At 36.9% G+C, this 23,758-nt stretch overlaps 1 protein-coding gene across 5 annotated transcripts in view; it reads left to right on the top strand.

Moving 5' to 3' along the window:
- The window catches only part of NR3C2 (nuclear receptor subfamily 3 group C member 2), a 440,138-nt gene that overhangs the window by 329,740 nt on the left and 86,640 nt on the right, over window positions 1-23,758 (top strand). For all 5 annotated transcript variants that reach the window (XM_069105493.1, XM_069105492.1, XM_069105491.1 and 2 more), the window contains exons 5-6: window positions 21,000-21,344; window positions 23,119-23,263. In XM_069105493.1, the coding sequence (XP_068961594.1) occupies window positions 21,000-21,344; window positions 23,119-23,263 (490 nt within the window). The remainder of the gene's footprint in view (window positions 1-20,999; window positions 21,345-23,118; window positions 23,264-23,758) is intronic.

The following is a 23,758-nucleotide window of genomic DNA, read 5'->3' as shown; positions in this document are numbered from 1 at the left end:
TGACTATTTCCTTGTACTAGGGCCATGGTACCCACTGCTCCTGAACCTGCTATGCCTAGACCAATTAAGATAGGGACTAAAATGGGGACTGTTCTTTTATAGCGGGCTTGTAGCCCAAAATGTTCATGAGCCCCTTCTCCTGAATAAATGTATATCTGTGGAAGGACATGAAACCAAAATGCAGAATTCGGGGGAGTTACCAGCAAGGAGACATTCCTGTACACAAGCAGTTATGTCTAAGGTACAGGCAAACCAAGCATTTTTAGGGGCTAAGAAAACATTTGGTGAAAATTCCTGTTTGGGAAAAACTTCGACCACCGAAGCACAAAGGTTTTTTATAAGGTGACTGCTGGAGGGCGTAGCCCCTAGATTTAATACACCAGGCTTGTCCCTGCACATCTCCTAACATAAGCTTGGGGGAGCCAAGGTTACAACGGGCAGGGAGATCAGTGCCGATGAGTTTGGGCTTCCAATACTGAATTTCATGATCAGTTAAACCCTTTGATGAATTTAAACTTAGCCCAACAAAATAAGGAGGGGCAGGGTTCAAGCAAAACCAGCAGTCAGAAGTTAGGCTGGGATCCGAGGAATTTAGGAAAGAGAAAACAGTATCAAGAACATGAAAAGAACATGAGTGGGCATGTAGCCTGGGGTTTGCCCAAGTAATCCCTGAACCTGCAGGGGTTATGGTAGAGTGTGGATTAAGGGGCCCATGCGGACTTTGATCAGTGTCAGGAGGTGGGTTGAGGACTGGGTTGGGACCGGTGGGAATGAGATCCCTTGGTACTGGAGTGCGTTGAATAGTAAACAAGGCTCTGGGGTCCCTTCCTGCAACATAAAATCTAATTCCCCACGTCCTCCCCGTTTTCCAAGTTTGTTCAGTCCAATTTAAAACCCTGATGACAACCGGGTTACATGATTTAGGGGTATTGCAGCGATTCTTTAGTTTGCGAAATGAAATGTGATGATCATGGCTGCCACCAGGTATCCACTCAGCAGTGGTTACACAATCCCAACTAGCACAGTGAAATTTCCCCAGTCCCCCACAATAGGGAGCCCCGCCCTCGGGGCAGGCATATGACTTAGTGTAAGAAAGGCTGGTTTCACTTTTCGCAGTACGACAGGCAATACCACCGGTCAAGGGGGACAATACAAACCTGGGACCGAGCAGGGCACAAAGATCAAAGGAAAGGGTGGGCTGCCCATAAATATTATTTTGGGCAAGCAAAGTCCCATCAATTGTCCTAGTAAGAGTCCGAGAATACAAAGTAGGAGTGTAGGGGTTAGGACCAACTAAAGTCAAGAGCGCTAGAAGCAGGAACATCACAACAGTCTCTTAATTTTCAGTTGTAAGTCACTGGTGGGTTCTGCCACTCACAGGTCTGGAGAGCTGGGAGGAGTCATCACTTTGACATGGGAGCAGTGAATTTCCTTCCAGTCACTTTAACAGCAGATGGGGTAGTCAGTATAACCTGGTATGGGCCAGTTCATTGGGGCTCAAGTGAGGAGTCTTGGGGTAGTTTGCGGTGGGCACTCAATCTCCGATATTCACTGAGTGTGCAGGATCTTGGGGTGGCGAATGAGGAGTGGCCTGGTACACTGCCTGAACTGTGTTTTGGATGTCTCAAGGAGCCTGGAGGGACTTGAGAAGTAAATCATTAACAGTCATACATAACAGCATTCAACACCTGAAATACAATAGGAGGTGGGGTGCTGAACAGAATTTTTAAAAGAGAAGTGAATTTTACACATATGTATTCAGTTACAAATATTAACACTTGCTTAGATGATAGAATAACTACAAATTCAGATTAAAACAGCAAGTTCTTTTCTGCTTTACAATTTGTTACATCAGTTTAGCAAGAAACATGTCTTGCAAATGGAGGTTTTAGTGGGTCTCTTAGAATTACACTAGAGATTTTAAAATTCCTTCTTCAGAACAGTTTCAGTGATCACTAAACCTTTGTGAAGGAAGTTAATTGAAAACTTTTAAATGATCTTAAGCAGTTTGCATAAACTTTCTATACATATTCTAATTCTAGATGAAAAATAATATTATATTTTCCAATAAGCTAACATAAAAAGCTCACATCTTTACTGATTACTTGCTCTGAGCATAGAAATCTGTTACAGAAGGAAAAAGGCAGGGACATGTGACATTCCAAATATGCCAAGAGAAAATGTCCTTGGCTCTGTGTAAATTCAGGTACAGTTACAGATATTCCATCTCATGCAGCATCTGTTCCACCTCATAGCTAGACTCAGGAATAGGTGGGAAACATTTCTTTTCACAGGAATCTCGTGGGTAAACTGAGCCAGGAGGGATCCCATCCCAGACAGAGGCTAAGATTGTCCCTTCGGCCATTACCAAATGTAGACTTTCACCTGTTGACAGCACAGGATCACATTCCTCTGAGTAGCTAGTGGCATTTCCTCTCAGACGCGGATTTAATGCAGACAACTATACCCAAATTCAGACCCAAAATAAAATTTAGTTATGGTCCCAAGTGCTTTTCACCTTAAACAACAAGCCTCACCAATCACAGCTTAGAGCCAGTTATAACGATTTCTATTCTCATGGGGCTGTGATAAACAATAAGAATGTATCAGATCTTATAATATAAGGAATTCCTTTTACCATCCTTCTAAAATATAAAAGCCAATTTATAAAAATTCATTTTTAATCTTTGCAACTTCTTAGCAAGTTAGGTTTATTTAAAACTTCCTTTCTCAGGCTGAATGACCTTGCCTGGAAATAATTTCTAGAGGATTTAACAGTTATACAAAATAAGGAAAAATGTATATGAATTGTAAGCAGGAGAGAATGCTCTGAATGGGCGGAACTAGTCAAACAAATTTTCATACAATAATCAATAAACAATTTTAGGTTTTAACATTAAAACATTAGCCCAAAATAGCTTAATTAACAGTTTTACAATTTTTTCTGAATAATAGATATACATATTATAAAGTAACACTACTGGTCTTACACAGTTTTCTCCTCACTCAAGTTTTACAATATACAGTGTAGAAATACAACAATAATATAAACTGCAAGATGACATTACATTAATTGCCTTTTCAAATTACATATAAAAATGATTGATCTTACCTAGTGAAGAGGCTAGTTGACTTCTGACCTCATTTTCTCCTCTCTTTTTCTCATCTCCCCACATTATAGATGAATTAAGACTCAGTGTTAAATGATTTATTCTAGGTCACACAACCAGTCAGTGCAGGGTTCAGAACACACTGTTTCTCACTGACAAGCTTTTTCTCACTTTTCTGATTTTCTCTTTTTACTCTATATTCTGGGGTGTTTTCTCCCTGCTCCATTGTTTTCCAGGAATCCTTAGCAACCTTCTTTAATTCCTCAGCACTGGAACAAGCAAAGTGACTATTTGCAGCAAGGGAGAGATCTCTTAGATGGTACTGAAGTTGGAGCTTCATGGTACAGAGTGAACTCTATATTTCAGGGGGAAACCTTCCATTTTCCCAAAACTTCTATGAATGGTTAACTCTAGCAGATCTTGGTAATGGGGTGGTCGATTTGACTGGAGCATTGAGGAGAGGGTTTGGGGAACTTGAAGTAGAAACTTCAGGCTCTGCTTACTTAGAGAGGTAGACTTCAGGGTACCTGGGGATCTAAAACTTGCTGATGGGAGTTAGATAAAGTACCCTTTTACTAAACTATTTAGGCTGTGGAAAGAATATAATTTTAGGCTGAATAGCTCAGATGTAACACACACTTTAGTAGCTCAGAAGTATCCCAGGCTTAGTATATGGGATAATGATTAACTTGTATTTGTACCTTTGTTTCACAAGCTTCTTTTCCCTTGTCTAACTGTTCCCATGTCATTCAGAAAAAAAAAAATATTCTATTCCAGGGATTTAACCTTTCAGGTAGGCAGATGACAAGCCTGTGTAGCTCCAATGTAGCTGCTGTACCTTCCCCCCTTTTTCTTTTTGGAGGAAGTTAACTCAGATTAACTTCACTGCAGCCCTAGCTCAGTTATAGCCAAGACAACAGGGAGAAGAAAAAAAATCTTTATGGTTCAAACCTCTTACGGTCTCCTCAGCTCCATCAGAGCTGGAGGACAGGAGTGGGCTCTGTAGCCCTAGCTAAGAAGAACTGGGACCACAGGGAAGAGAATCTTAGTGGATTTCTTTTTGACCTTTTGCTCAAGTAAACTTTTCTTAGGTGTTCATTCCTTTAAAATTTCAGATCTACTCCAAGACTTTAAAAGAAACTGTTTCTCATACAACATATATAATACAACTGTTTACCAGTAACAAAGATGGTCTTAATTTTGAACTTTGAAATAAAAACAATTGAATAACCAAGCTAGTGACCTTAAACTTCAGTTTTTGTAGTGTCAAATAGTAATCAGAATGAATTCAATTACCTGGATCTATATTCCCAATGATATTGCACAGTTCTCTTTCTGTGACCCAGGAAGGGTTAAGTGTTAGTCCTATTTCAAAGTGCAGCTGGAAAACCTACTTCTCTTTGATCATTGAAGTGACCCCTTTTCCCTTCGACATATTTTTGGGGAGAAATTTCCCATTCTCTCTCTGTATATTTGTCTTTCTACTTCGAGAACTTTGGCTGGAGTTCAAGGAGTAGAAGGAGAAGTGGTTTTCTGCCAGCAGCCTTTCTTTAAGAGATTATCAATCTTTCTAGCTCAGGTACAGCATTCTTTTTTCTGCTTGGGTGCATTTGGCTTACAGGGTGGCAGATTTAAAAATTTCTTTACACATACAGACAGAATATACCAAAAAAAAAAAACCGCAGCAGGGCAAAAGGAAGGTTTCCTCTTTTCTACCTGCCAGTATCTCAGAGACAGGATATACACAAAACAACACAACACACAGACAGTGGCATCTAGCAACAATCCACAAACAAATAGACAGTTAAAGATACAGCAACACTTAACAGCAAACACAAAATTCAGAAGAGAGAGAGGAAAAAAAACCGGACACTCCATCAGCGTCCTGACCTTGGAGGCCAGTAGGGGGCCGTACCGTCGCATCCAGCTTAGCCTCCTACCCTACCTGGGGCTGAGGGACAGCATCTCGGTGATCACCACCTAGGTAGCTTTACAGATCATGAGTACTCACCTAACAGAACACTCTTGGATTGAATTGAAAGAATTTGGATTGGACTCAGGTTCCAGTCTGTTCAGGGAAATAATGCGAGCCCGGGGCTGAGGAATTTCACTTGATGGCCTCCCCTAAGTCAGACTGCTCACCTGGCCCTCCAGGAAGCCTGGTCCAGCTGTCAATACAGAGCCAAAGGCTATCTCGGTGAAACCTCCAATATGTAGTGGACACGCGAGAAATAACAGGACAGTAAAGCCAATTATAATTTGATAGGAATGTTTATTAACCAGCTGGTGACTGCCTCTCAGAGGTAAAGACAGTAGTGAGCTTTCTGTTAGACGTAATTTTATAGAATATGTAAGTTTTTAGCAACAGAATATGTTTCTAAGGGGTGCAATGTCTTTAGCATTGTTTCTATTGAAGCGAAGCATTCTCAGTATTATTCTTATTGAGCCAAAGCCTTCTCAGTATTATTCCTATTGAAGCAAAGCTTTCTCAGTATTATTTCTATTGAAGCAAAGCTTTCTCAGTATTATTCCTATTGAAGCAAAGCCTTAGTATTATTTATACTGAAGCAAAACAGACCTGAATCCATGGGAATCTGTGGTATGTTTTTAGCAACACAGGTGAAACATTTCTTTACTATTGGAGCCTATTAGGTGGTTTCCAAGGAACCTAGTAGGGGTCCCCTCTAGCAGGTTTAAGGGGGCTCTAGTGTATAATTTCTGGTGAGCACTTCAATGGTACTGATACATAAATCAGGAAGAGAGAAAACAGAGAAAGAAAATTACAGACCAATCTCCCTCATGAATATAGATGCAAAAATCCTAAATAAAATACTAGCAAAAAGACTGCAGCAACTTATCTCAAGAATAATACACTTTGATCAGGTAGGATTTATTCCAGGAATACAAGGATGGTTTAATATTAGGAAAACCATCAATATAATTGATCATATCAACAATAAAACTAGCAGAAAACACATGATCATCTCAATATATGCAGAAAAGGCTTTTGACAAAATGCAACATCTGTTCTTATTAAAAACATTAGAAAGTATAGGAATAAATGGAGCCTTTGTTAAAATAATAGGTACTAACTATTTAAAGCCATTTGCAAGTATTATGCGTAATGGGGAGAAGCTAGAAGCATTTCCCATAAGATCAGGAGTGAAAAAAGAGTGTCCACTATTACCCCTCTTATTCAATCTGGTACTAGAAATGTAAGCAGTAGCAATTAGAGAATAAAAGGAAATCAAAGGAATCAAATTAGGCAAAGAAGAGACCAAGCTATCACTCTTTGCAGATGATATGATGATATACTTAGAGAATCCTAGAGAATCACGTAAAAAACTACTTGAGACAATAAATTTGGCAAAGTTGCAGGATATAAAATAAACCCACATAAATCTTCAGCATTCCTATATATTTCCAGTGAAATTCAACAGCAAGAGATAGAAAGAGAAATCCCATTTAAAGTTAATGTAGACATTATAAAATATTTGGGAATCTACCTGCCAAAACAAACCCAGGACCTATATGACCACAACTACAAAACACTTTTCACAACAATAAAGTCAGATCTAACTATTTGGAAAAATATCAGTTGTTCGTGGCTAGGTCAAGAAAATATAATAAAAATGACAATTTTACCTAAATTAAAGTATATATTCAGTGCCATACCAATTAATTTACCAAAAAACTACTTTATAGAGCTAGAAAAAAATAGTAACAAAATTCATTTGGAAGAATAAATGGTCCAGAATATCAAGGGAATTAATGAAAAGAAATGCTGGGGAAAGAAGACTAGCTGTACCAGATTTCAATCTGTATTATAAAGCAGCAGTCATCAAAGCTACTTGGTACTGGCTGAGGAATAGAGGAGTGGATCAGTGGAATAGATTAGGCACACGAGATTCAGAAGTCAACGACTATGTTAATCTATTGTTTGATAAATCCCCAGACCCTGGTTTTTGGGATAAGAACCCACCATTTGAAAAAACCTGCTGGGAAAACTGGAATATAGTATGGCAGAAATTGGGCATAGACTATTATCTAACACCTTATACCAAAATCAAGTCTAAGTGGGTACATGATTTAGGTATAAAGTTTGATACTGTAAGCAGTCTCGTATAACAAGGAACAGTTTACCTGTCAGATTTGTGGATAGGGAAAGACTTTATGACTAAACAAGAATTAGAGAACATTATAAAATATAAAATGGATAATTTTGACTACATGAAATCGAAAAGCTTCTGTACAAACAAAGCCAATATAACCAAGATTAAGAGGGAGGTGGGAAATTGGGAAAGAATCTTTACAACCTATGTCTCTGACAAAGGACTCATTTCTAAAATATACAGAGAATTGAGTCAATTTTATAAGAATAAAAGTCATTCCCCAATTGATAAATGGTCAAAGGATATGAACAGGCCATTTTCAGATAAAGAAATTAAAGATATCTATAAGCACATGAAGAAATGCTCTAAATCACTATTGATTAGAGAAATGCAAATCAAAACAACTCTGTTGTTTTGATCAAATCAAAAAACCAGTTAGATTGGCTAAGATGACAAAACAGGAAAATGACAAATGCTGGAGGATGTGGGCAAATTGGAACACTAATGCATTGCTTGTGGAGTTGTGAACTGATCCAGCCTTTCTGGAGAGCAATCTGGAATTATGCCCAAAGGGCTATAAATACTTTCATATCCTTTGACCCAGCAATACCACTCCTAGGGTTATATCCCAAAGAGATCATAGAAGTGGGAGGAAGACCCATATGTACAAAAATGTTTATAGCAGCTCTTTTTGTGGTGGCAAAGAATTGGAAATTAAGGGGGTGCCCATAAATTGGGGAATGGCTGAACAAGTTGTGGTATATGCATGTTATGGAATTCTATTGTGCTCTAAGAAACGAGGAACAGATGGTCTTCATATTTACCTGGAGAGACTTATATGAACTGATGCTGAGTGAGAAGAGTAGAACCAGGAGAAATTTGTATACAATTACAGACGCAACTTATGTGTGATGACCAACTTTGATAGATTGGACTCTTCTCAGCAATGAAGTGATATAAGTCCGTCCCAAAAACTCATGATGGAGAGAATTGTGTGCATCCAGAGAAACAACTAGAAGGAACTGAGTTTATATCCAGATGGAAGCAAAATACCTGATCTTTTTCCTTTTCTTGTTTGGTTTAATGTCCTCTTTACCATTTTTCATTCCATCTGATACAATCCATCTTTATAACCTGACTAATGTATAATGTGAAAGTATTTACAGATCCTATACTTGACTATATGCCGCCATGGGGGGGGGGTAGGGGAGGGAGGGGGACAAAATGTGAAACTCAAGGAATTGTGGAATTGAATCCTGTAAACTGAAAGGAAACAAACACATTAATTGAAAATAATAATAATATATAAAATAGGTATAATAATAAAAAAAAGAAATTGCAGCACTGACAGCTTCAGAGGAAACTGGGAAGTCTTTAATGAATTAATGCAGAGTGAAGTGAGAATAGGAGATCAATTTATTCAACAATAATATAAAGATAAAACAACTTTAAAAGACTTTATGCAGTATGGGAGCAGCCAGGAGAAATGGAGAGATTGAAGATTAGTGAGAAAGTAAGACTGATGGAACAGGCAATCTGCTGAAGAAGAAGGAGTGTAAGGGGGAAATCATGTTTGTGTACAGGGGTTTGCCTTGGCAAAGAAAAGCACCACCTCTTCAGTGTTGTTATACAGAAGGAGTGATAGTTGAGGGGGAGGGGAACACCAAAGTGAGGTGAGGAGAGAAGAGAGAAATCTTAGGGAATAGCCTCAATTTTTAGGGAAAGGATCAAACAAGGTCCTCAGGTTAGAGGGTAAGGGAAAGAGGTACTGTATTAAGGGAGGCTTAAGAAAAGACAAAAATTGTTTGGAAAGCTACTGTGGAGAATGGGAAAGCAAACTGAGTAAGGAGAAACAGGTCTGTGAGGACCCAGTTGAGACAAATTTAGAAAAGATTCAGTTATCAAAGTGTCATGTTTAGCTGTGGTATATGAATGTAAAGGAATACTATTGTGATAAGAAATAATGAGCAGGCAGATTTCAGAAAAATCTGGAAAGACTTATGTGAACTGATGCAAAGTGAAATGAGCAGAATGAGAAGAGCATTGTACACAGGAACAGCAACACCGTTTGATCATCAGCTATGAATGACTTAGCTCTTCTCAGCAATATAAGGATACAAGACAGTTCCAATGGATTCATGATGAAAAACGCTTATCCACATCCAGAGAAAGAACCGATGGAGTCTGAATGCAGATTGAAGCATACTCTTTTTTTTTTTGTTTTTTTCATTTTTTTCCCCTTTTGGTTTGTTTCTTCTTTTATAACATGACTAATATGGAAATATGTTTTACTTAATTGCACATGTTTATCAGATTGCTTACTGTTTAAGGGAGAGGAAAGAAGAGAGAGGGAGAAACATTTGGAACTCAGAATTTTTTTTAGAGGGAATGTTAAAAATTGTCTTTACGTGTAATTGGAAAAAATAAAATACTTTTAGCAACAACAACAAAAAAAGTCGAATTTGCCAGATGGAAAAAGAATCTCAAAAGCTCACTGAAGAGAATCATTCCTTCAGAATTAGATTGGAGCAAATGGAAGCTAGTGACTTTATGAGAATTCAAGATACTATTAAACAGATCCAAGCAACTGAAAAAATAGAAGGCAATGTGAAATATCTCACCGAAAAAAACACTGACCTGGAAAATAGATACAGGAGAGATAATTTAAAAATTATTGGACTAGCTGAAAGCCATTGTCAAAAAAGAACCTAAAACTCAACCTTCAAAAAATTCTCAAGGAACCCTGATGCTTTAGAACCAGAGGGCAAAATAGAGGTTGAAAGAATCCACCAATCACCTCCTGAAAAAGATCCCAAAAAGAAAACTCCTAGGAATATTATAGCCAGGTCCCGAAATCCCCAGATCAAGGAGAGAGTATTACAAGCAGCCAAGAAGAAACAATTTGAATATTGTGGAAATCAATCAGGATAACCCAGGATCTGGCAGCTTCTACACTGAGAGATGGAAGGGCTTGGAATATGAGATTCCAGAAGTCAATAGAGCTGGGATTAAAACCAAGAATCACCTACCCAGCAAAACTGAGTATCATGTTTCAGGGGAAAGTATGGCCATTCAGTGGAATAGAGGACTTTCAAGCATTCTTGATGAAAAAAACAGAGTTGAATAGAAAATTTGGTATTCAGATACAAGAAGCAAGAGGAGCATGAGAAGGTACACAGGGAAAAGAAATCATAAGAAACTTACCTAAATTGAACTATTTACACCCCTACATGGAAAAACAATAATTGTAACTTATGAAACATTTCTCAGTATGAGAATAGTTGAAGGGAATAGAAATGTGTGTGTGCATATACATATATATGACTATGTAGGAGGGTGTATGGGTATATGAATACATATGTGAATGTGTTTATATATGTGTACAGGTATACATAGATAGAGGGCACAGGACCATTTTAATAGGAAGGGATGATATTTAAAAGGTGATATTAAGAGGTGATAGAGGAATATAATGAGAGGAGATGGGGAGAGACAGAATGGGGTAAACTATCTCATATAGAATAGGCAAGGGGAAATGGTTACAATGGAGGGGAAGAATATAGGAAGGCAAAAGGGAATGGGTAAACCTTATTCTCATTGAATTTGGCTTAGGGAGGGAAAGATATACACACTAAATACGGTATCTCACCCTACAGGAGAGTTGGGGGGGAAGGGGATGAGAGGGGGGATGATGGAAGGGAGGGCGGGCTGGGGGTAGGGAAGTTGAAAGCACCCACTTTTGAAAAGGGACAGTATCAAAATAGAGAATAGAACAAATGGCAGGTGGGATAGGAGGGAGGGAAATATAGTCAGTCTTTTGCAATATATCCACTATGGAAATATTTTGCATTGCTACACATGTACAACCTATACTAAATTGCTTATCTTCCCAGAAAGGGTGGGTGACAAGGGAGGAACAGCATGAATCTTTATTTCAAAGTTTTAAAACCAAATGTTGAATATATTATATATGATTATTAATATTATTTTACATGTAACTGGGAAATAAGATATCAGACACCAGGGCGTAGAGATCCACCTTGCCATGCCCTACTGGAAAGTCAGAAGGGATATGGGAAAAGATATAGGAGAGAGTAGATTGTAGGAGGGGATATTTCGGTGTGGTGTATAGGGGAAAAATGGGGAGAAAATTTGTAACTCAAAATCTTGCAGAAATGAATGATGTAAACTACAAGTTAAGAAAGCATTTGATTAAATTTTAATAAAGAAAAATAATCATAAAAATCTTTAAAAAAAAAGGAAAAATTTACTTTTTACTATTTATATTCACTCTGTGCCACAAGGGCTGGGACCCATTGTTGTCCATTCTATGAGTTCCAGAGTGCATTAGGTTTTTAAGACTTGGTCTTTGAGAAAGAAATCTAACCAGTAAACCCCAAGTTAATGAGGTAGCTTTCAGCCAACAAAATGTACCTTCTTTTGGGAGGGGCATTCTCAGATTATGGGAGAGGAGAGGAGAAGGAGGAGGAAACAACTCACAGGTTGTGTTTGTCCTTTGTTCTGGAAGAGGATCATAACATCAGGGAAAGGTATATAATTTGCCAAGGATTGTCAGCCCAAGAATTACCATGTGGAAAAAACCTCCATTAACATTATAAATAAAATAATAGGATTATTTCAGGGTTGTTATTTTTTAAATTTCCCTTTCTCCTCCCTGCAAATCCACAACCAATTAAGGAATGTGTGGTATAATTTCAAGTGAACCCACCACTTGAGAAGTATTGGTAGAATGATGAGATTTCTTCCTGTTTATGAGATTTGTTTACTGAACTAGGTTTTCATTATATCATATTTAACTTTTCAGTCTCCACTCCCAATTTTGTATACCTTTCACAACTATCCTCTTGAAAAGGAAGGTGTCTGTGCCAGTTGTATATAACTGTTCCTCCTCCTATAGTTTATATTTGTATAGCATACACACACAGATATACATGCACACACACATATACACACATGCACACATACACATATATACACACACACTTATTTGGAAAAACCATTGTTGTTTTGCAATGGTCTTTTTTTTTGGTCTAATATCATGCCATCTACCAGGAGACCAAGGTCTTCCCGGTTATCTTGCCACTATTCTGATATTATCCTCCTCCATCCCCTGTCTTTAACTGGAGCGGTGACTTTTCAGTCTGTCTACAGAAAAACTTATCTAAGTGAAAATTTATCTAATCTGCTGTATCTGCCCAACTGTCCAACCCCAAACAACACTTAACATCTAAGAATCTACCAGGAAACCAGTCATCTTACCACAGAAGTATTCCTGGTACCCTCTTGCTTTTGCTCAAATCTTTGCTACTGCTGCTGTTAGAAAAGGTCACATTTCCCCAAATGAAAGATGTCTTGGTAGCCTCCATTAGAACAAAATAAGCTCTTTAAGGGGAGTCTCACTTTTGCAGTTGTAACTCTTAAAGCCTACTGCCATACAAGTAGTCACTAAGCCTTTATTAAATGATTTTATATGCCAGGCACAATGCTAAGCATTGGGAATGTAAAGAAAAGCAAGGAAAATTAGTCCCTGATGGCAGTGAGCTCACAGTCTAGCTAGGGAGACAACATACAAGCAGCGACTATATACAGGACAAACTATAGATGAGAGCTTAATACATGTTTGTTCATTCATTCATACAAGTTCCCTAAAACTCTTTTACTTATATTACCCTTCTGTATATGTAACCTTCTGTAAGGCAGGAATATATTCAAACCATCTTTCCTACCTTTTGTTTTTCTTAAAAGTTTCCAGGGAGAATTTTCGTATTCCTGGTAATAGAGGAAATTCTCCTGGTGTCTGTGCTAAATTCCATTTACTGTAGTTTCAATCTTTTACTTCTCATGATATACTTTAGTGAAATAGGGAACAAGTGTATAATAGCAATTGTTCTGTATCTTTTCATGCTTTTGAAAATTATTATATTCCTCGTATCTTCTTCTCTAGAATAAATCAGCAGAGTTCCTTCAGCTTGTCCTCATAGGAGAATTGTTTTGTTACTTTTTTTTAAGGTAACGTCTTTATCTTTCTCTAAGCTTTATGTATCCATCAAGTATAAGACCTTGTTCTGAAAACACTATATAATACAGTTGTGAGCAACATGAACTTTAAAGGGTAGATTTTCTCACAGTCACAAAACTGATAATGTGCAAAACACTATACCAGGATTTGTAGATAGTTATCAAAGGAAGCAACCCCTGTAATCCTTCATTCAACAATCAGTGAATCAGCAAGTATTTATTAAATTCCTTACCTGTCCCAAACACGTTGCTATGCCCTGTGATTATAAAGAAAAAAATACTTAAATAGTCCTTCACTTGAAGGTATTTATGGTAGGTCAGGGAGTTTGCAAAAGATTCATATATAAAAAGTAAATATTGTGTAAGTTATATATAAGTAAATACAAACTGAATACAAAGTAATTTAGGAGGATGTACCAGCAGTTTCAACTTCTTAATTCCTTTTTTTTCTTTATTATAAATTCAGACGGAATTTCCTTTTTGGTTTTCCTCAGCTAGTGAGATTTTTCTGTTTGACCTATTATAGCAATTTGTAAATGAAATTCAACTATCTTTGTTTCCCTGACTTCTTCTATGTCAGCTGTCCTACCCAAATATAGCATCTTCTTTGGTTTCATTTCTGGCTATTAATCATATTAATAATTAGCTTGTTTAATTTTCTTCCTTACTTTGAACTTAAATATCAACAATCATGAATGTTTCAGGGGCAGCTAGGTGGCGCAGTGAGTAAAGCGCTGGCCCCGGCGTCAGGAGGACCAGAGTTTAGTTCCAGCCTCAGACACTTAACACTCACACAAAAAAACTAGCTGTGTAACCTTGGGCAAGTTACTTAACCCCAATTGCCCTCCAAAAGGCAAAAAAAAAAACAAACAATCGTGAATGTTTCAATACACAAAGAACAAAAAAGTATTGAATATGAAACAAAACTCTTATTTATACTTAAAATAATAAATATAAATATTCTTAAAATAAATATAAACATATGAATAATATGAAAGGATTTACTTGTCTCATTAACTAGCTTTCTTAGTATTTTAATTTATATGATGATCTTAAGCAAGGGATAACACAGAGACATACACCCCCAAAATTTTTACCATTATAATGGAGGAGATACGGCACAGAGTCCAACTTGAAATGGAATTCTTTATAGATTATGAAGTATTCCAGTTGCTCCTATTTATTGATGAGATTGTGCTAATTTCATCATAAAACCCTGAAACACTGCTGAACCTCTTCTGATAGATAGCTGTAATCACTCAAATGATTTTGGCACACCAATCCACATAAGAAAGATCAAGTGGATGAAAAAATATCTATAGACAGTATTACAATATACAATTGGATGGAAGTGTTCGTTAGTATGCATATCTAGAATAGACAGTACAAATAATGAGTTGGACGGGGGTATGAGTAGATGGCAGGTGGATGGCTCAGTAGATACAGTGTTGGACCTGGAGTCAAAAAGATTCAAGTTCAAATCTGGCCTCAGGTGCTTACTAGCTGTATGAGCCTGCGCAAATCTTACCTCTATTTGCCTTAATCCACTGGAGAAGAAAATGACAACTCCAAATGGGGTCATGAAGAATCAGTTAAAACTAAAATGAATGAATACATGGTTAATACCTGCTCTATAAAATTTTAGGTTCATTTAGTATTAATTTAGTGACATATAACAAATGATGATAAGTCCTGGAATTTCTTCATACTAATAGTTTGTTTAAAATAGATATTCTTAGGAAATTTGTGACCAAAAAAGTAAGTATGGCTAGAAAGTCATTTTCTCTGTATATTTTTATTTTAAGCTATGTCTACTCCTAAAACAGGGGCAAAAAAAGAGAGACTATTAAGAAAATGAAATTTTAAAAGAATTAGTATGTACTTATCTTTAAGTATAAGAACTGGGAATTTAGAAAAAACTAGTTAGCATAAACAATGAAGAAATTATCAGTAAACTGACTGAATTATTCCCCCCTGCTTCTTATAATGAAGAGAGATGGACTCTGGGCACAGAGTGACACCAGAGGTTCCAGGCATGCCCAGAGGATCAATTTGTTGTTTGTAATTGTCCTTTTTATCAGAGTTTGTATAGGGGAATGAATTCTGAGAAGAAGGGATAGTCAGTAGATAGTAGAAAGTAGTAGACAGTAAGAGCAATATAAAAAGAACATCAGTAAAACATTTAATTATTTTTAATTATAAATGTGAAGAATAAAAAGAAATATGGGAAGACATAGAAAATAATGTTTAATGAAGAAAGTAAAACTAGAACAAAATGATTCAGTAGGAAGAGAATTGGATCCAGAGTCATTGGATCCTGGCTCTGTGACTTTGGATTGGTCACTTAAGCCTCTTTGGCCTTCAGTTTCCTTATCTAAAAATAAAAAGGGTGGACTAGGTGATAACCTGAGGTCTTTTCTAGTTCTGCATTTATGAGCTAAATATAAATGCTAAATGAGGAGCAACTAGGTAGCACAGTGGATAAAGTACTGTCCCTGAGTCAGGAGGACTTGAGCTCAAATCCAGCTTCAGATACTTACCAGCTGTGTGACCTTGGGCAAGTCACTTAACCCTCATTGCCTCCCCTCCTTCCCTCTCTACCTCCCCTTTCCCTTTCTTCCCTCTCTATATACATATGTACACTTATGCTAAGTGAAACTATGATAATAATAATAGCAATAAAATCAAAATAAATTCATGAAAGAGTTCAGAAGGGACATGGAAATAAGTTCAAAGAACTCTGAATGTAAAGTCACAGTAGACTGAAGACCTTGCTGTACCAGTTACTGGCAGGGTTCACTATGGTGCCTTCCATACGCCATGCTTTCATTATCTACAGAGTGAGGGATTTGGCCCAGATGATCTATAAACTCTAAATCCTGTGATGCTAGAACCATTATGTGATGGAGCCTTCAGGGGAGTATCAGGTCTATGGGAATTCCCCAGTCTCTTTGACAAGATTATAGAAGATTGATAGGAACACTTTCTCTTGGAATGCAAGCAAACCCTGCCCCTGCCACCTTGGTGATGGGTCCCAGGGAACTCAAGATGATCAGCTAAACTGCTACACAGGGTGATGGACTATCTTCAAAGAGTGGCTCCTTCTCCATTGTACATTAAAAATAAACTAAGAAACCCCCTGTCTTCTGCTTCTCTGGCATCTGTGCTTCTCTTTGGCTCTGTCTTTCTCTTTCTTGGCACTTTTCTCTGACTGCCAGACCTGTGCACAGAAAAGCATTGATGGTGATGGTGTTTGTTGTTCATTTAGGGGTGGGGACAGAGTGGACCCATGCTCCGTCTCTGGGAGCACTTGGTTTTGACTTGGCACAGGAGTGCTTGGCAGAGCTCAGCACCATGCTCACACTCAGACTGAGAGCAGATATGATTTCATACACAGTTCCATTCAGGAAAATTTGATGATAGCTTAGGGCAGAGGTAGTCATGAGCTTGCCTATGACCTGAGAGGATCATGGGCAATGTTCCTGAAAAACAATTTCCTATGGGAATTTCCTAAGGGATTTTTAATTTCCTGGGCAGTTTGATTATGGAATTTAGTCTTCTAGACAAAGAAGGAAGATGTCCTAGGAAACACCAGCTTGGGAGCTATCTCTTAAGTAAATTAAGAGTTTGAGGGTAGGGGCGGCTAGGTGGCACAGTGAATAGAACACTGGCCCTAGAGTCAGGAGGACCTGAGTTCAAATTTGACCTCAGGCACTTAATACAAAAAACTAGCCATGTGACATGGGGCAAGTCACATAGCACCAATTGCCCCCCCCAATAAAAACAAAAACAAAAAAAAAGAGCTTGAGGGTACTCAAGAGTTTGAAGATATAGATGTTTAGACAAAGCAGCAGATTTCTTGATGCATTGTGCCCCTTAGAGAAAGAAGTTAACCCAGCTTAGCATTCCTATTTGGAGTTCAAAGCCAGTGACCTACTCAGACAGTGTAGTTCTAGTGGGAGTGGGATTACTTGTTCAGCAAACTATTTTTGATGTCTGAGATGTGGAGAGATAGGTGACTCCTAAACCACAAGGTGGTAGGATGAGTCCCTTTGTAGAAGTCAGTAAGAGAGAGAGAGATTTTATCATAATATTGACCTATTGGTGATTCCAAAAATAGTTTCCTTCCATAGTAGTATGATGGATTATTTAAGTTCTTTATGTGTTCATGTATCTCTCAGTAGACTCCAGAGTTCTTTGAATCATCTGTTGTGAAATAAAGGCTATCCTATGCCTGGCATACCTTTGGTACAATAAATGCTTGTACTAGATGGAGCTGGTTGCCCATTTTACCCACATTTGGAAAAACCCTAGGCTTTTCTACATATCTTGAGAATCTTGAGGCCACTTTAAGTAGGGGCAATGAGCCAAAAAGATAAATTGAACCTCTTGAGATCAGTTCCCAGTCAAACCCTGTCTGGGCAAGTCTAGAGCCTTTGGAAGACCATGAACCATGAATTACAATTAGACATTTCCCTAGACAAAAATGAAAAATTTATAGGATTATTATACTAATTTTGTATACATAATAGCAAGTTGGTTTAGGAAACTTTGACTACATACCAATTTCATCACAATTTAGAATCCTGACTACCCACATAGTAGAGGAGCTTCATAAATTTAATAACATTTTAAAAAGTCTACTTGGGACAGTATAAGGATAATTACTAATGTGTTTTCCATACCTCAGGAGCAAGCAATATCTGGAGAGCATAAGAGATGGTAGAAGTGAGCTATAAAAAATATAAAACAGAAATAAATAAATATGGATTATCACCTCATTATTAAATACCCCAAATGTATTCAGAAAATTATTTCATGAAGTTAAATATAACTGAGAAACTAAAAATCTCTCTTTTCTCTTTGATTCACTCTACAAATTTAAGTCACAAATTTTACATGCAGCATGTTATGTGGATTAAAAAAACACACTGGCTCTGGAGGCAGGGGTCTGGATTCAAATCTGGCCTCTGGCCCTTACTATCTTTGTATAATCTCCTTGGGGTTGAGTTTCCACATCTATAATTCAGAGGGTTGTAATATACCTTTGAAGTCCCTTACAACTCTAGGTGAAAGATCTCATAAAGGCTTTTGTAAAATCAATCTTCGTCTTCACAGAATCTTATCAATTCTTTGTTGTGTGTGGGTGAATGAAGACCTATGTGAACAGTAATTCAAAAATACCTCAAAATACCAAGTAGATTTTTGCATTGTATGATACAACTGGTCCTTCTAGTGTACAGGTCAAAAGCAAATAAAAAAATTGCAACAGCTTAAACTCAAATTATATGTAAACAATTTTAATATAATATGTAATATAATGTATAGTTATATAGTACATAACATAATATATTAACATAATTTAATTAACATAAAATAACAAAATGAGAATAATAATTTAATGCACTTAGCACAGTGCTGGGCACATAGTAGGTGCAATATAAATGTTCATTATTATAAACAAAAGTTTTTAAAACATTACCCTCAATATTTATGTTCAAGCAACTAATAGTTTTGCTATTTGCTGTAAATCTTGGAAAGAGTGTGATTTTTGTGAACTAAGTATCTTTAATCTTTATAAGAATACAGTGTTACGGTTTTAAAAAGTAAATATAGCACAACCTCATTTATTCAGGCTTTAACATATGGGCAGCTCGATGACACAGCAGATAAGAGCACCAGACCTGAGTTTAAATATACCTGCAGATACTTTGTAGTTGAGTGAGCCTGCTCAAGTCACTTCACCTCTGTTTGCCTCAGTTCCCGCATATGTAAAATGGAGATGATAATAATAGTGCTAGCTGTTATGAGGATCAAATGAAATAAAAATACTGAAGCACTTAGCACAGTGCCAGTCACATAGTAAGCACTATATAAAAATTAGTGGTGATGATGATGATGATGGAATTTGTTGGCAACTAAAGTACACTAAATTTTGTGGGGTGGGAATGATTTGTTGGACAAATTAACGGTGTAAACATGATTTGTAAGAGTGTTTAATCACTTCACAAAAACTTATTTGTATTACTTTAGAAGCTGTCTTTTATTTGAGATTGTTAAGCTAATTATAGGTCCTGCTTTGTTTTCTATAGCAATTTCAAGCAATTTTTGTTAGACATATCAATTACAGTATATCTTCAAAGGTAATCGTTTATTTTCTTTTTTTTTAAGCAATTGGGGTTAAGTAACTTGCTCAAGGTTACATGGCCAGGTGTTTCTGGGTGGGTGCTAAGTATCTGAGCCCGGATTCGATCCCAGGTCATCCCGACTCTGGGGCCGGTGCTCTTACTCACTGTGCTAACTGGCCACCCCTTGTTAATTTTCTTTTAAAAAATTTTTATAATTCAGAATTTTGATAATTCAGACTAGCCTTTCTCCTGTTATGGTGAATTACTAAAATGTATATGTATAGCCATTATTCAATATGCCTGTTCTTTTTTCTAATTGTTCTCCATGATAGCATAGTAGTAATCTGTAGGAAGTTAAAGAGCCTCTTAGATCGTGGAACTCATATACAGAGGGCACCATCAGAGGATGAAGTGAACAATTGAGGGTTATACAGTTCCTCAACAGTTTGGGCTTCTTTGACTAAGTGGAATAAACTAACTAATGCAGGAAATCTTACCTTATTTTGTGTCATAGACCCCTCTGGTCTCATGAGACCCATGGACCCTTTCTAAGAATAATGATTTTAAATGCATATAATAAGATACATCACAAAGAAAACCATTGTATGCATTACAGGGTCTTTGCATTCATTTCTTCTTCTTGCATATTGTCTGACTTGGAGCCATTTGATGGTCATCCATTCAATAAAAACGTTTTTATATGATGTGTTTAAAACATTTTCCTAGGTGGTTTGAGGCATTTTTAAATATAGGAAACATCTTCCCTGTTCTTCAAAAGCTTTTGGTGTAGTCAAGGAAACAAGAAAAAGAGTATAGGAGAAAAATAACTTCAAGATTCCATCAAGTACATCATGGTAATTGTCCATGCCTTTACTCGGGAAGTGTCGAGTGAGACTCAAGGAAGGTTCATCGGAGTGAGCAATATATAAAGAGAAGCACAAAGTATAGCACCTTTGTTTTTCTTCTTAATTCTAAGTTTAATAGAGATGACAAAAACCATTAACTCTTAGGAGGTGTTTTGATTATATATTTCATTTATCATGTATTTAATTTGTTAACTCTATGCTGCACTCTGTTCATTCTCAAGAGTCTATGTAATTGAAAGCCTGTGGTTTTAAGCTTTGTCACATTTTGTCTTTAAAATTTAAAGAGATAACTTTCACACTGTTATAATGTGAGATCTGATGCTAAATGCATGCTTTAAATCTCTGTTTTCAAATGGTTAAACTTAGAGTAAGCATTAATTTGATTCACCTTGTTATTTTGACACTTCTTGAATCTTTTATTTCCCTCTGCCTATTATAGATTGCAGCCCATAAATAAGTGCCTGTATCATTAAATCCCTTAGATCTTCCACAGTGCATCTAACCAGTATAATGGAGTTTGCCCTCTAGGTCTTTCTCGCTTTGTGGGTATTGATACAGCACCTAGGGAATATTTGTTACCCCTTTATGTCCATTATGTGAATGGTTCAGCTCTTTTTTCTGATTGTATATGCTTCATTGTTATTATTTAATGTTTTTACTTCTTATGCCCAAATTTGAGCATCCTGAAGTTGCCACAAATAAGACTCTTCTCTACCTTTTGTAACAAGATCTTTTTGCTTTCAGCTCGAAAGTCAAAGAAATTGGGAAAGTTGAAAGGGATACATGAAGAACAGCCGCCTTCACAACAGGCTCCACCGCCACCTCCCCAGAGCCCAGAAGAAGGGACGACATATATTGCACCAGTAAAAGAACCCTCTGTTAATACAGCACTTGTTCCTCAACTCTCCACAATATCACGAGCACTGACACCTTCCCCTTCTATGGTCCTTGAAAGCATTGAACCAGAAGTTGTATATGCAGGCTATGATAACTCCAAACCAGATACAGCAGAGAACTTACTCTCTACCTTAAACCGCCTGGCTGGCAAGCAGATGATTCAAGTAGTAAAGTGGGCAAAGGTACTACCAGGTAAGGATTTTACTTTATTCCATGATTTTCAGTCTTCTTTACTATGTAACAGCTATCTGTAGATATAGGTCTAGTTTTATTTTTATTTCTATCAGATTTCCATTTTGAAAACATATATCAAGAACAGAGTATAGTGTGGATTTCAGCTGGGAATAGATGGGATATCTTTATTCATACAGACACAAAAACATAGACACACACACACACACTTTGTGTTGATGATGAAAAAGGATGGAAAATGTGTTCTTGTAAAGATAAACAAGGTAAAAATATTTAGTTTAAGAATGGAGAATCCTACCAATGAGTACAGCCCATAGGTGAAAAGAACTCCATGTATAGCCTGAAAAGGCAGCAGCCCTTGTAGAGTATAATTAAGAGACATCAGAAGTTCCACCTGTAACAAATAAATATAGTCAAGGAGAACAAATTTCCACATTGGCCATGTCCAAAAATGTATGAGTCATCCTGCATCTTGAATATATCATCTGTCAGAAGGTGAATAATATGTTTATTTCTTTGTACTCTGGAATCATGGTTCATCACGGTGGTTTTGTTTTTCTTTTTTTTAAAAAAACAGATGAGAGGTGATAGGGAGAAGGGAAACTAGAGGTAGGGTCCCCTTCCCCTGCTCCCACAAAAAAAGAGAGAGAAAAGCACATAAAGAAGACCAGAAAGAATCACAGACAGGCAGAAGAACAACTTTGAAAGTTATATATTGGGGCGGCCAGGTGGCGCAGTGAGTAAGAGTGCCGGCCCCAGCGTCGGGAGACCTGGGATCGGTTCTGGCCTCAGATACTCGGCACCCACACAAAAATAACTGGCCGTGTAACCTTGAGTAAGTTACTTAACCCCGATTGCTTTAAAAAAAGTTATATATTGATTTTATTTTATACTTTAAAAAAAACAAGCTCTATGTAATAATGACATGCAATTCAATTCTTCTGTTCTATAATGTCTATGTAAATGTTCATTTTATTTAGTGTTTATTAAGTTTGGAATAAAAATTAATAAAAGTAAAATTAAATTTAAAAAATACATACATTTATTCTAAAGCATTTCTGCTCTTGCTGTCACCTAACTAAGAGCAGTGTCCTCAGGAATAGGGGTAAGATAAATAAGGAATAGAATCAGGATAGGTTCAGAGGTAGAGGTTGGGGTACTGCCCTGTTGAAGCAGCATGGGTGTGTGTGTGTGTGTGTGTGTGTGTGTTATAAAAAGGGCAGGAGAAATGGGGTTGAGAAGTGCTATCAGGAAGAGAACAAAAAAGGGCAGAGAAGTACTACAAAGGGAAAGAGGGGGTACACCAAAAATAACTAATTTACTTCATAATTCTATCAAGAATCCAGTCTCTTGTTCTAATTTACAGAAAAGCAAGGCTTGTTTTTTTAGTGTATAAAATCAATACACTGATATGGAATTTTATAGGATTATGATCACAAATGCATCTAGAATTTAGAAATTGTTCATATTACTAAATAGGGCTTGAGAAAATTTTCCAGGTTTGTCACTTTTAAAAGCAGGAAAAAAAGAGTATTTAGAGCCTGTAAGTAAGCTGAAGCACCCCAGCTAAGTTCTACTTCAATTTTTACTTCCCACAACAGCTGAAGATATTTATAAACCAATTCAGCATTGACTATGTAGAAAGTATTTCTTCAAGGCTTGGTGAATTGAACTGAGTGGTAAAGAAGCACTTTGGGGCATCTTGAGATGTTTCATCATGGACAGCATGTGAACTGTCAAGTGTAGTTCGGTGATTAATTGTTCTCTTCTCCAGGATTCAAAAATTTGCCTCTTGAGGACCAAATTACCCTAATCCAGTATTCTTGGATGTGTCTATCATCATTTGCCTTGAGCTGGAGATCTTACAAACATACGAACAGCCAATTTCTCTATTTTGCTCCAGATCTAGTTTTTAATGAGTAAGTATCTATCAATTAGCTATCACATAACAAACTCAATAATTCATTACGCTCTTTATGATTTTTAAGCAATATGTCTGTATGAAAAAATTCAACTGACCTGGTATTTTTTTTAATTGAGAACATGAAACTACTTTTAACAAAATAATATAATGTCGCCTTCTAAGTATGTGGCATTTGTCCCAAAATAAGGATGGTCTATTTGGCTCTGAAATATGACAGATACGCAGCCACAATTAATAGAAAACAGTCTTTTTTTTGGTATCTGCTCTATTGGAGAAGAATATCTAATTTCTAGGAAATCTGAATGTTTAAATTGCCAGTTTTTATAAGCATTCATATAATGGCTCTTTTGTTAACAGTATACAGCTGCTCAATGTGTTTTCATGACAATCATAATTATCCTTCTTTGAAATCATAAAAGAAGCCAAAATGTTTTTCTGTAGTGAAACATTCTCAGTTTTATGATGCATTAAAAGAGATTGAAAGAATCAT

Source organism: Petaurus breviceps, unplaced genomic scaffold, assembly GCF_028583685.1.
Source record: "Petaurus breviceps papuanus isolate PSGF00001 unplaced genomic scaffold, PetGlider_PUasm1.0 76, whole genome shotgun sequence".
Lineage (NCBI taxonomy): Eukaryota > Metazoa > Chordata > Mammalia > Diprotodontia > Petauridae > Petaurus > Petaurus breviceps.
The sequence above is the reverse complement of the archived record's forward strand: the minus strand, read 5'-3'. Positions and strand labels throughout refer to the sequence as shown.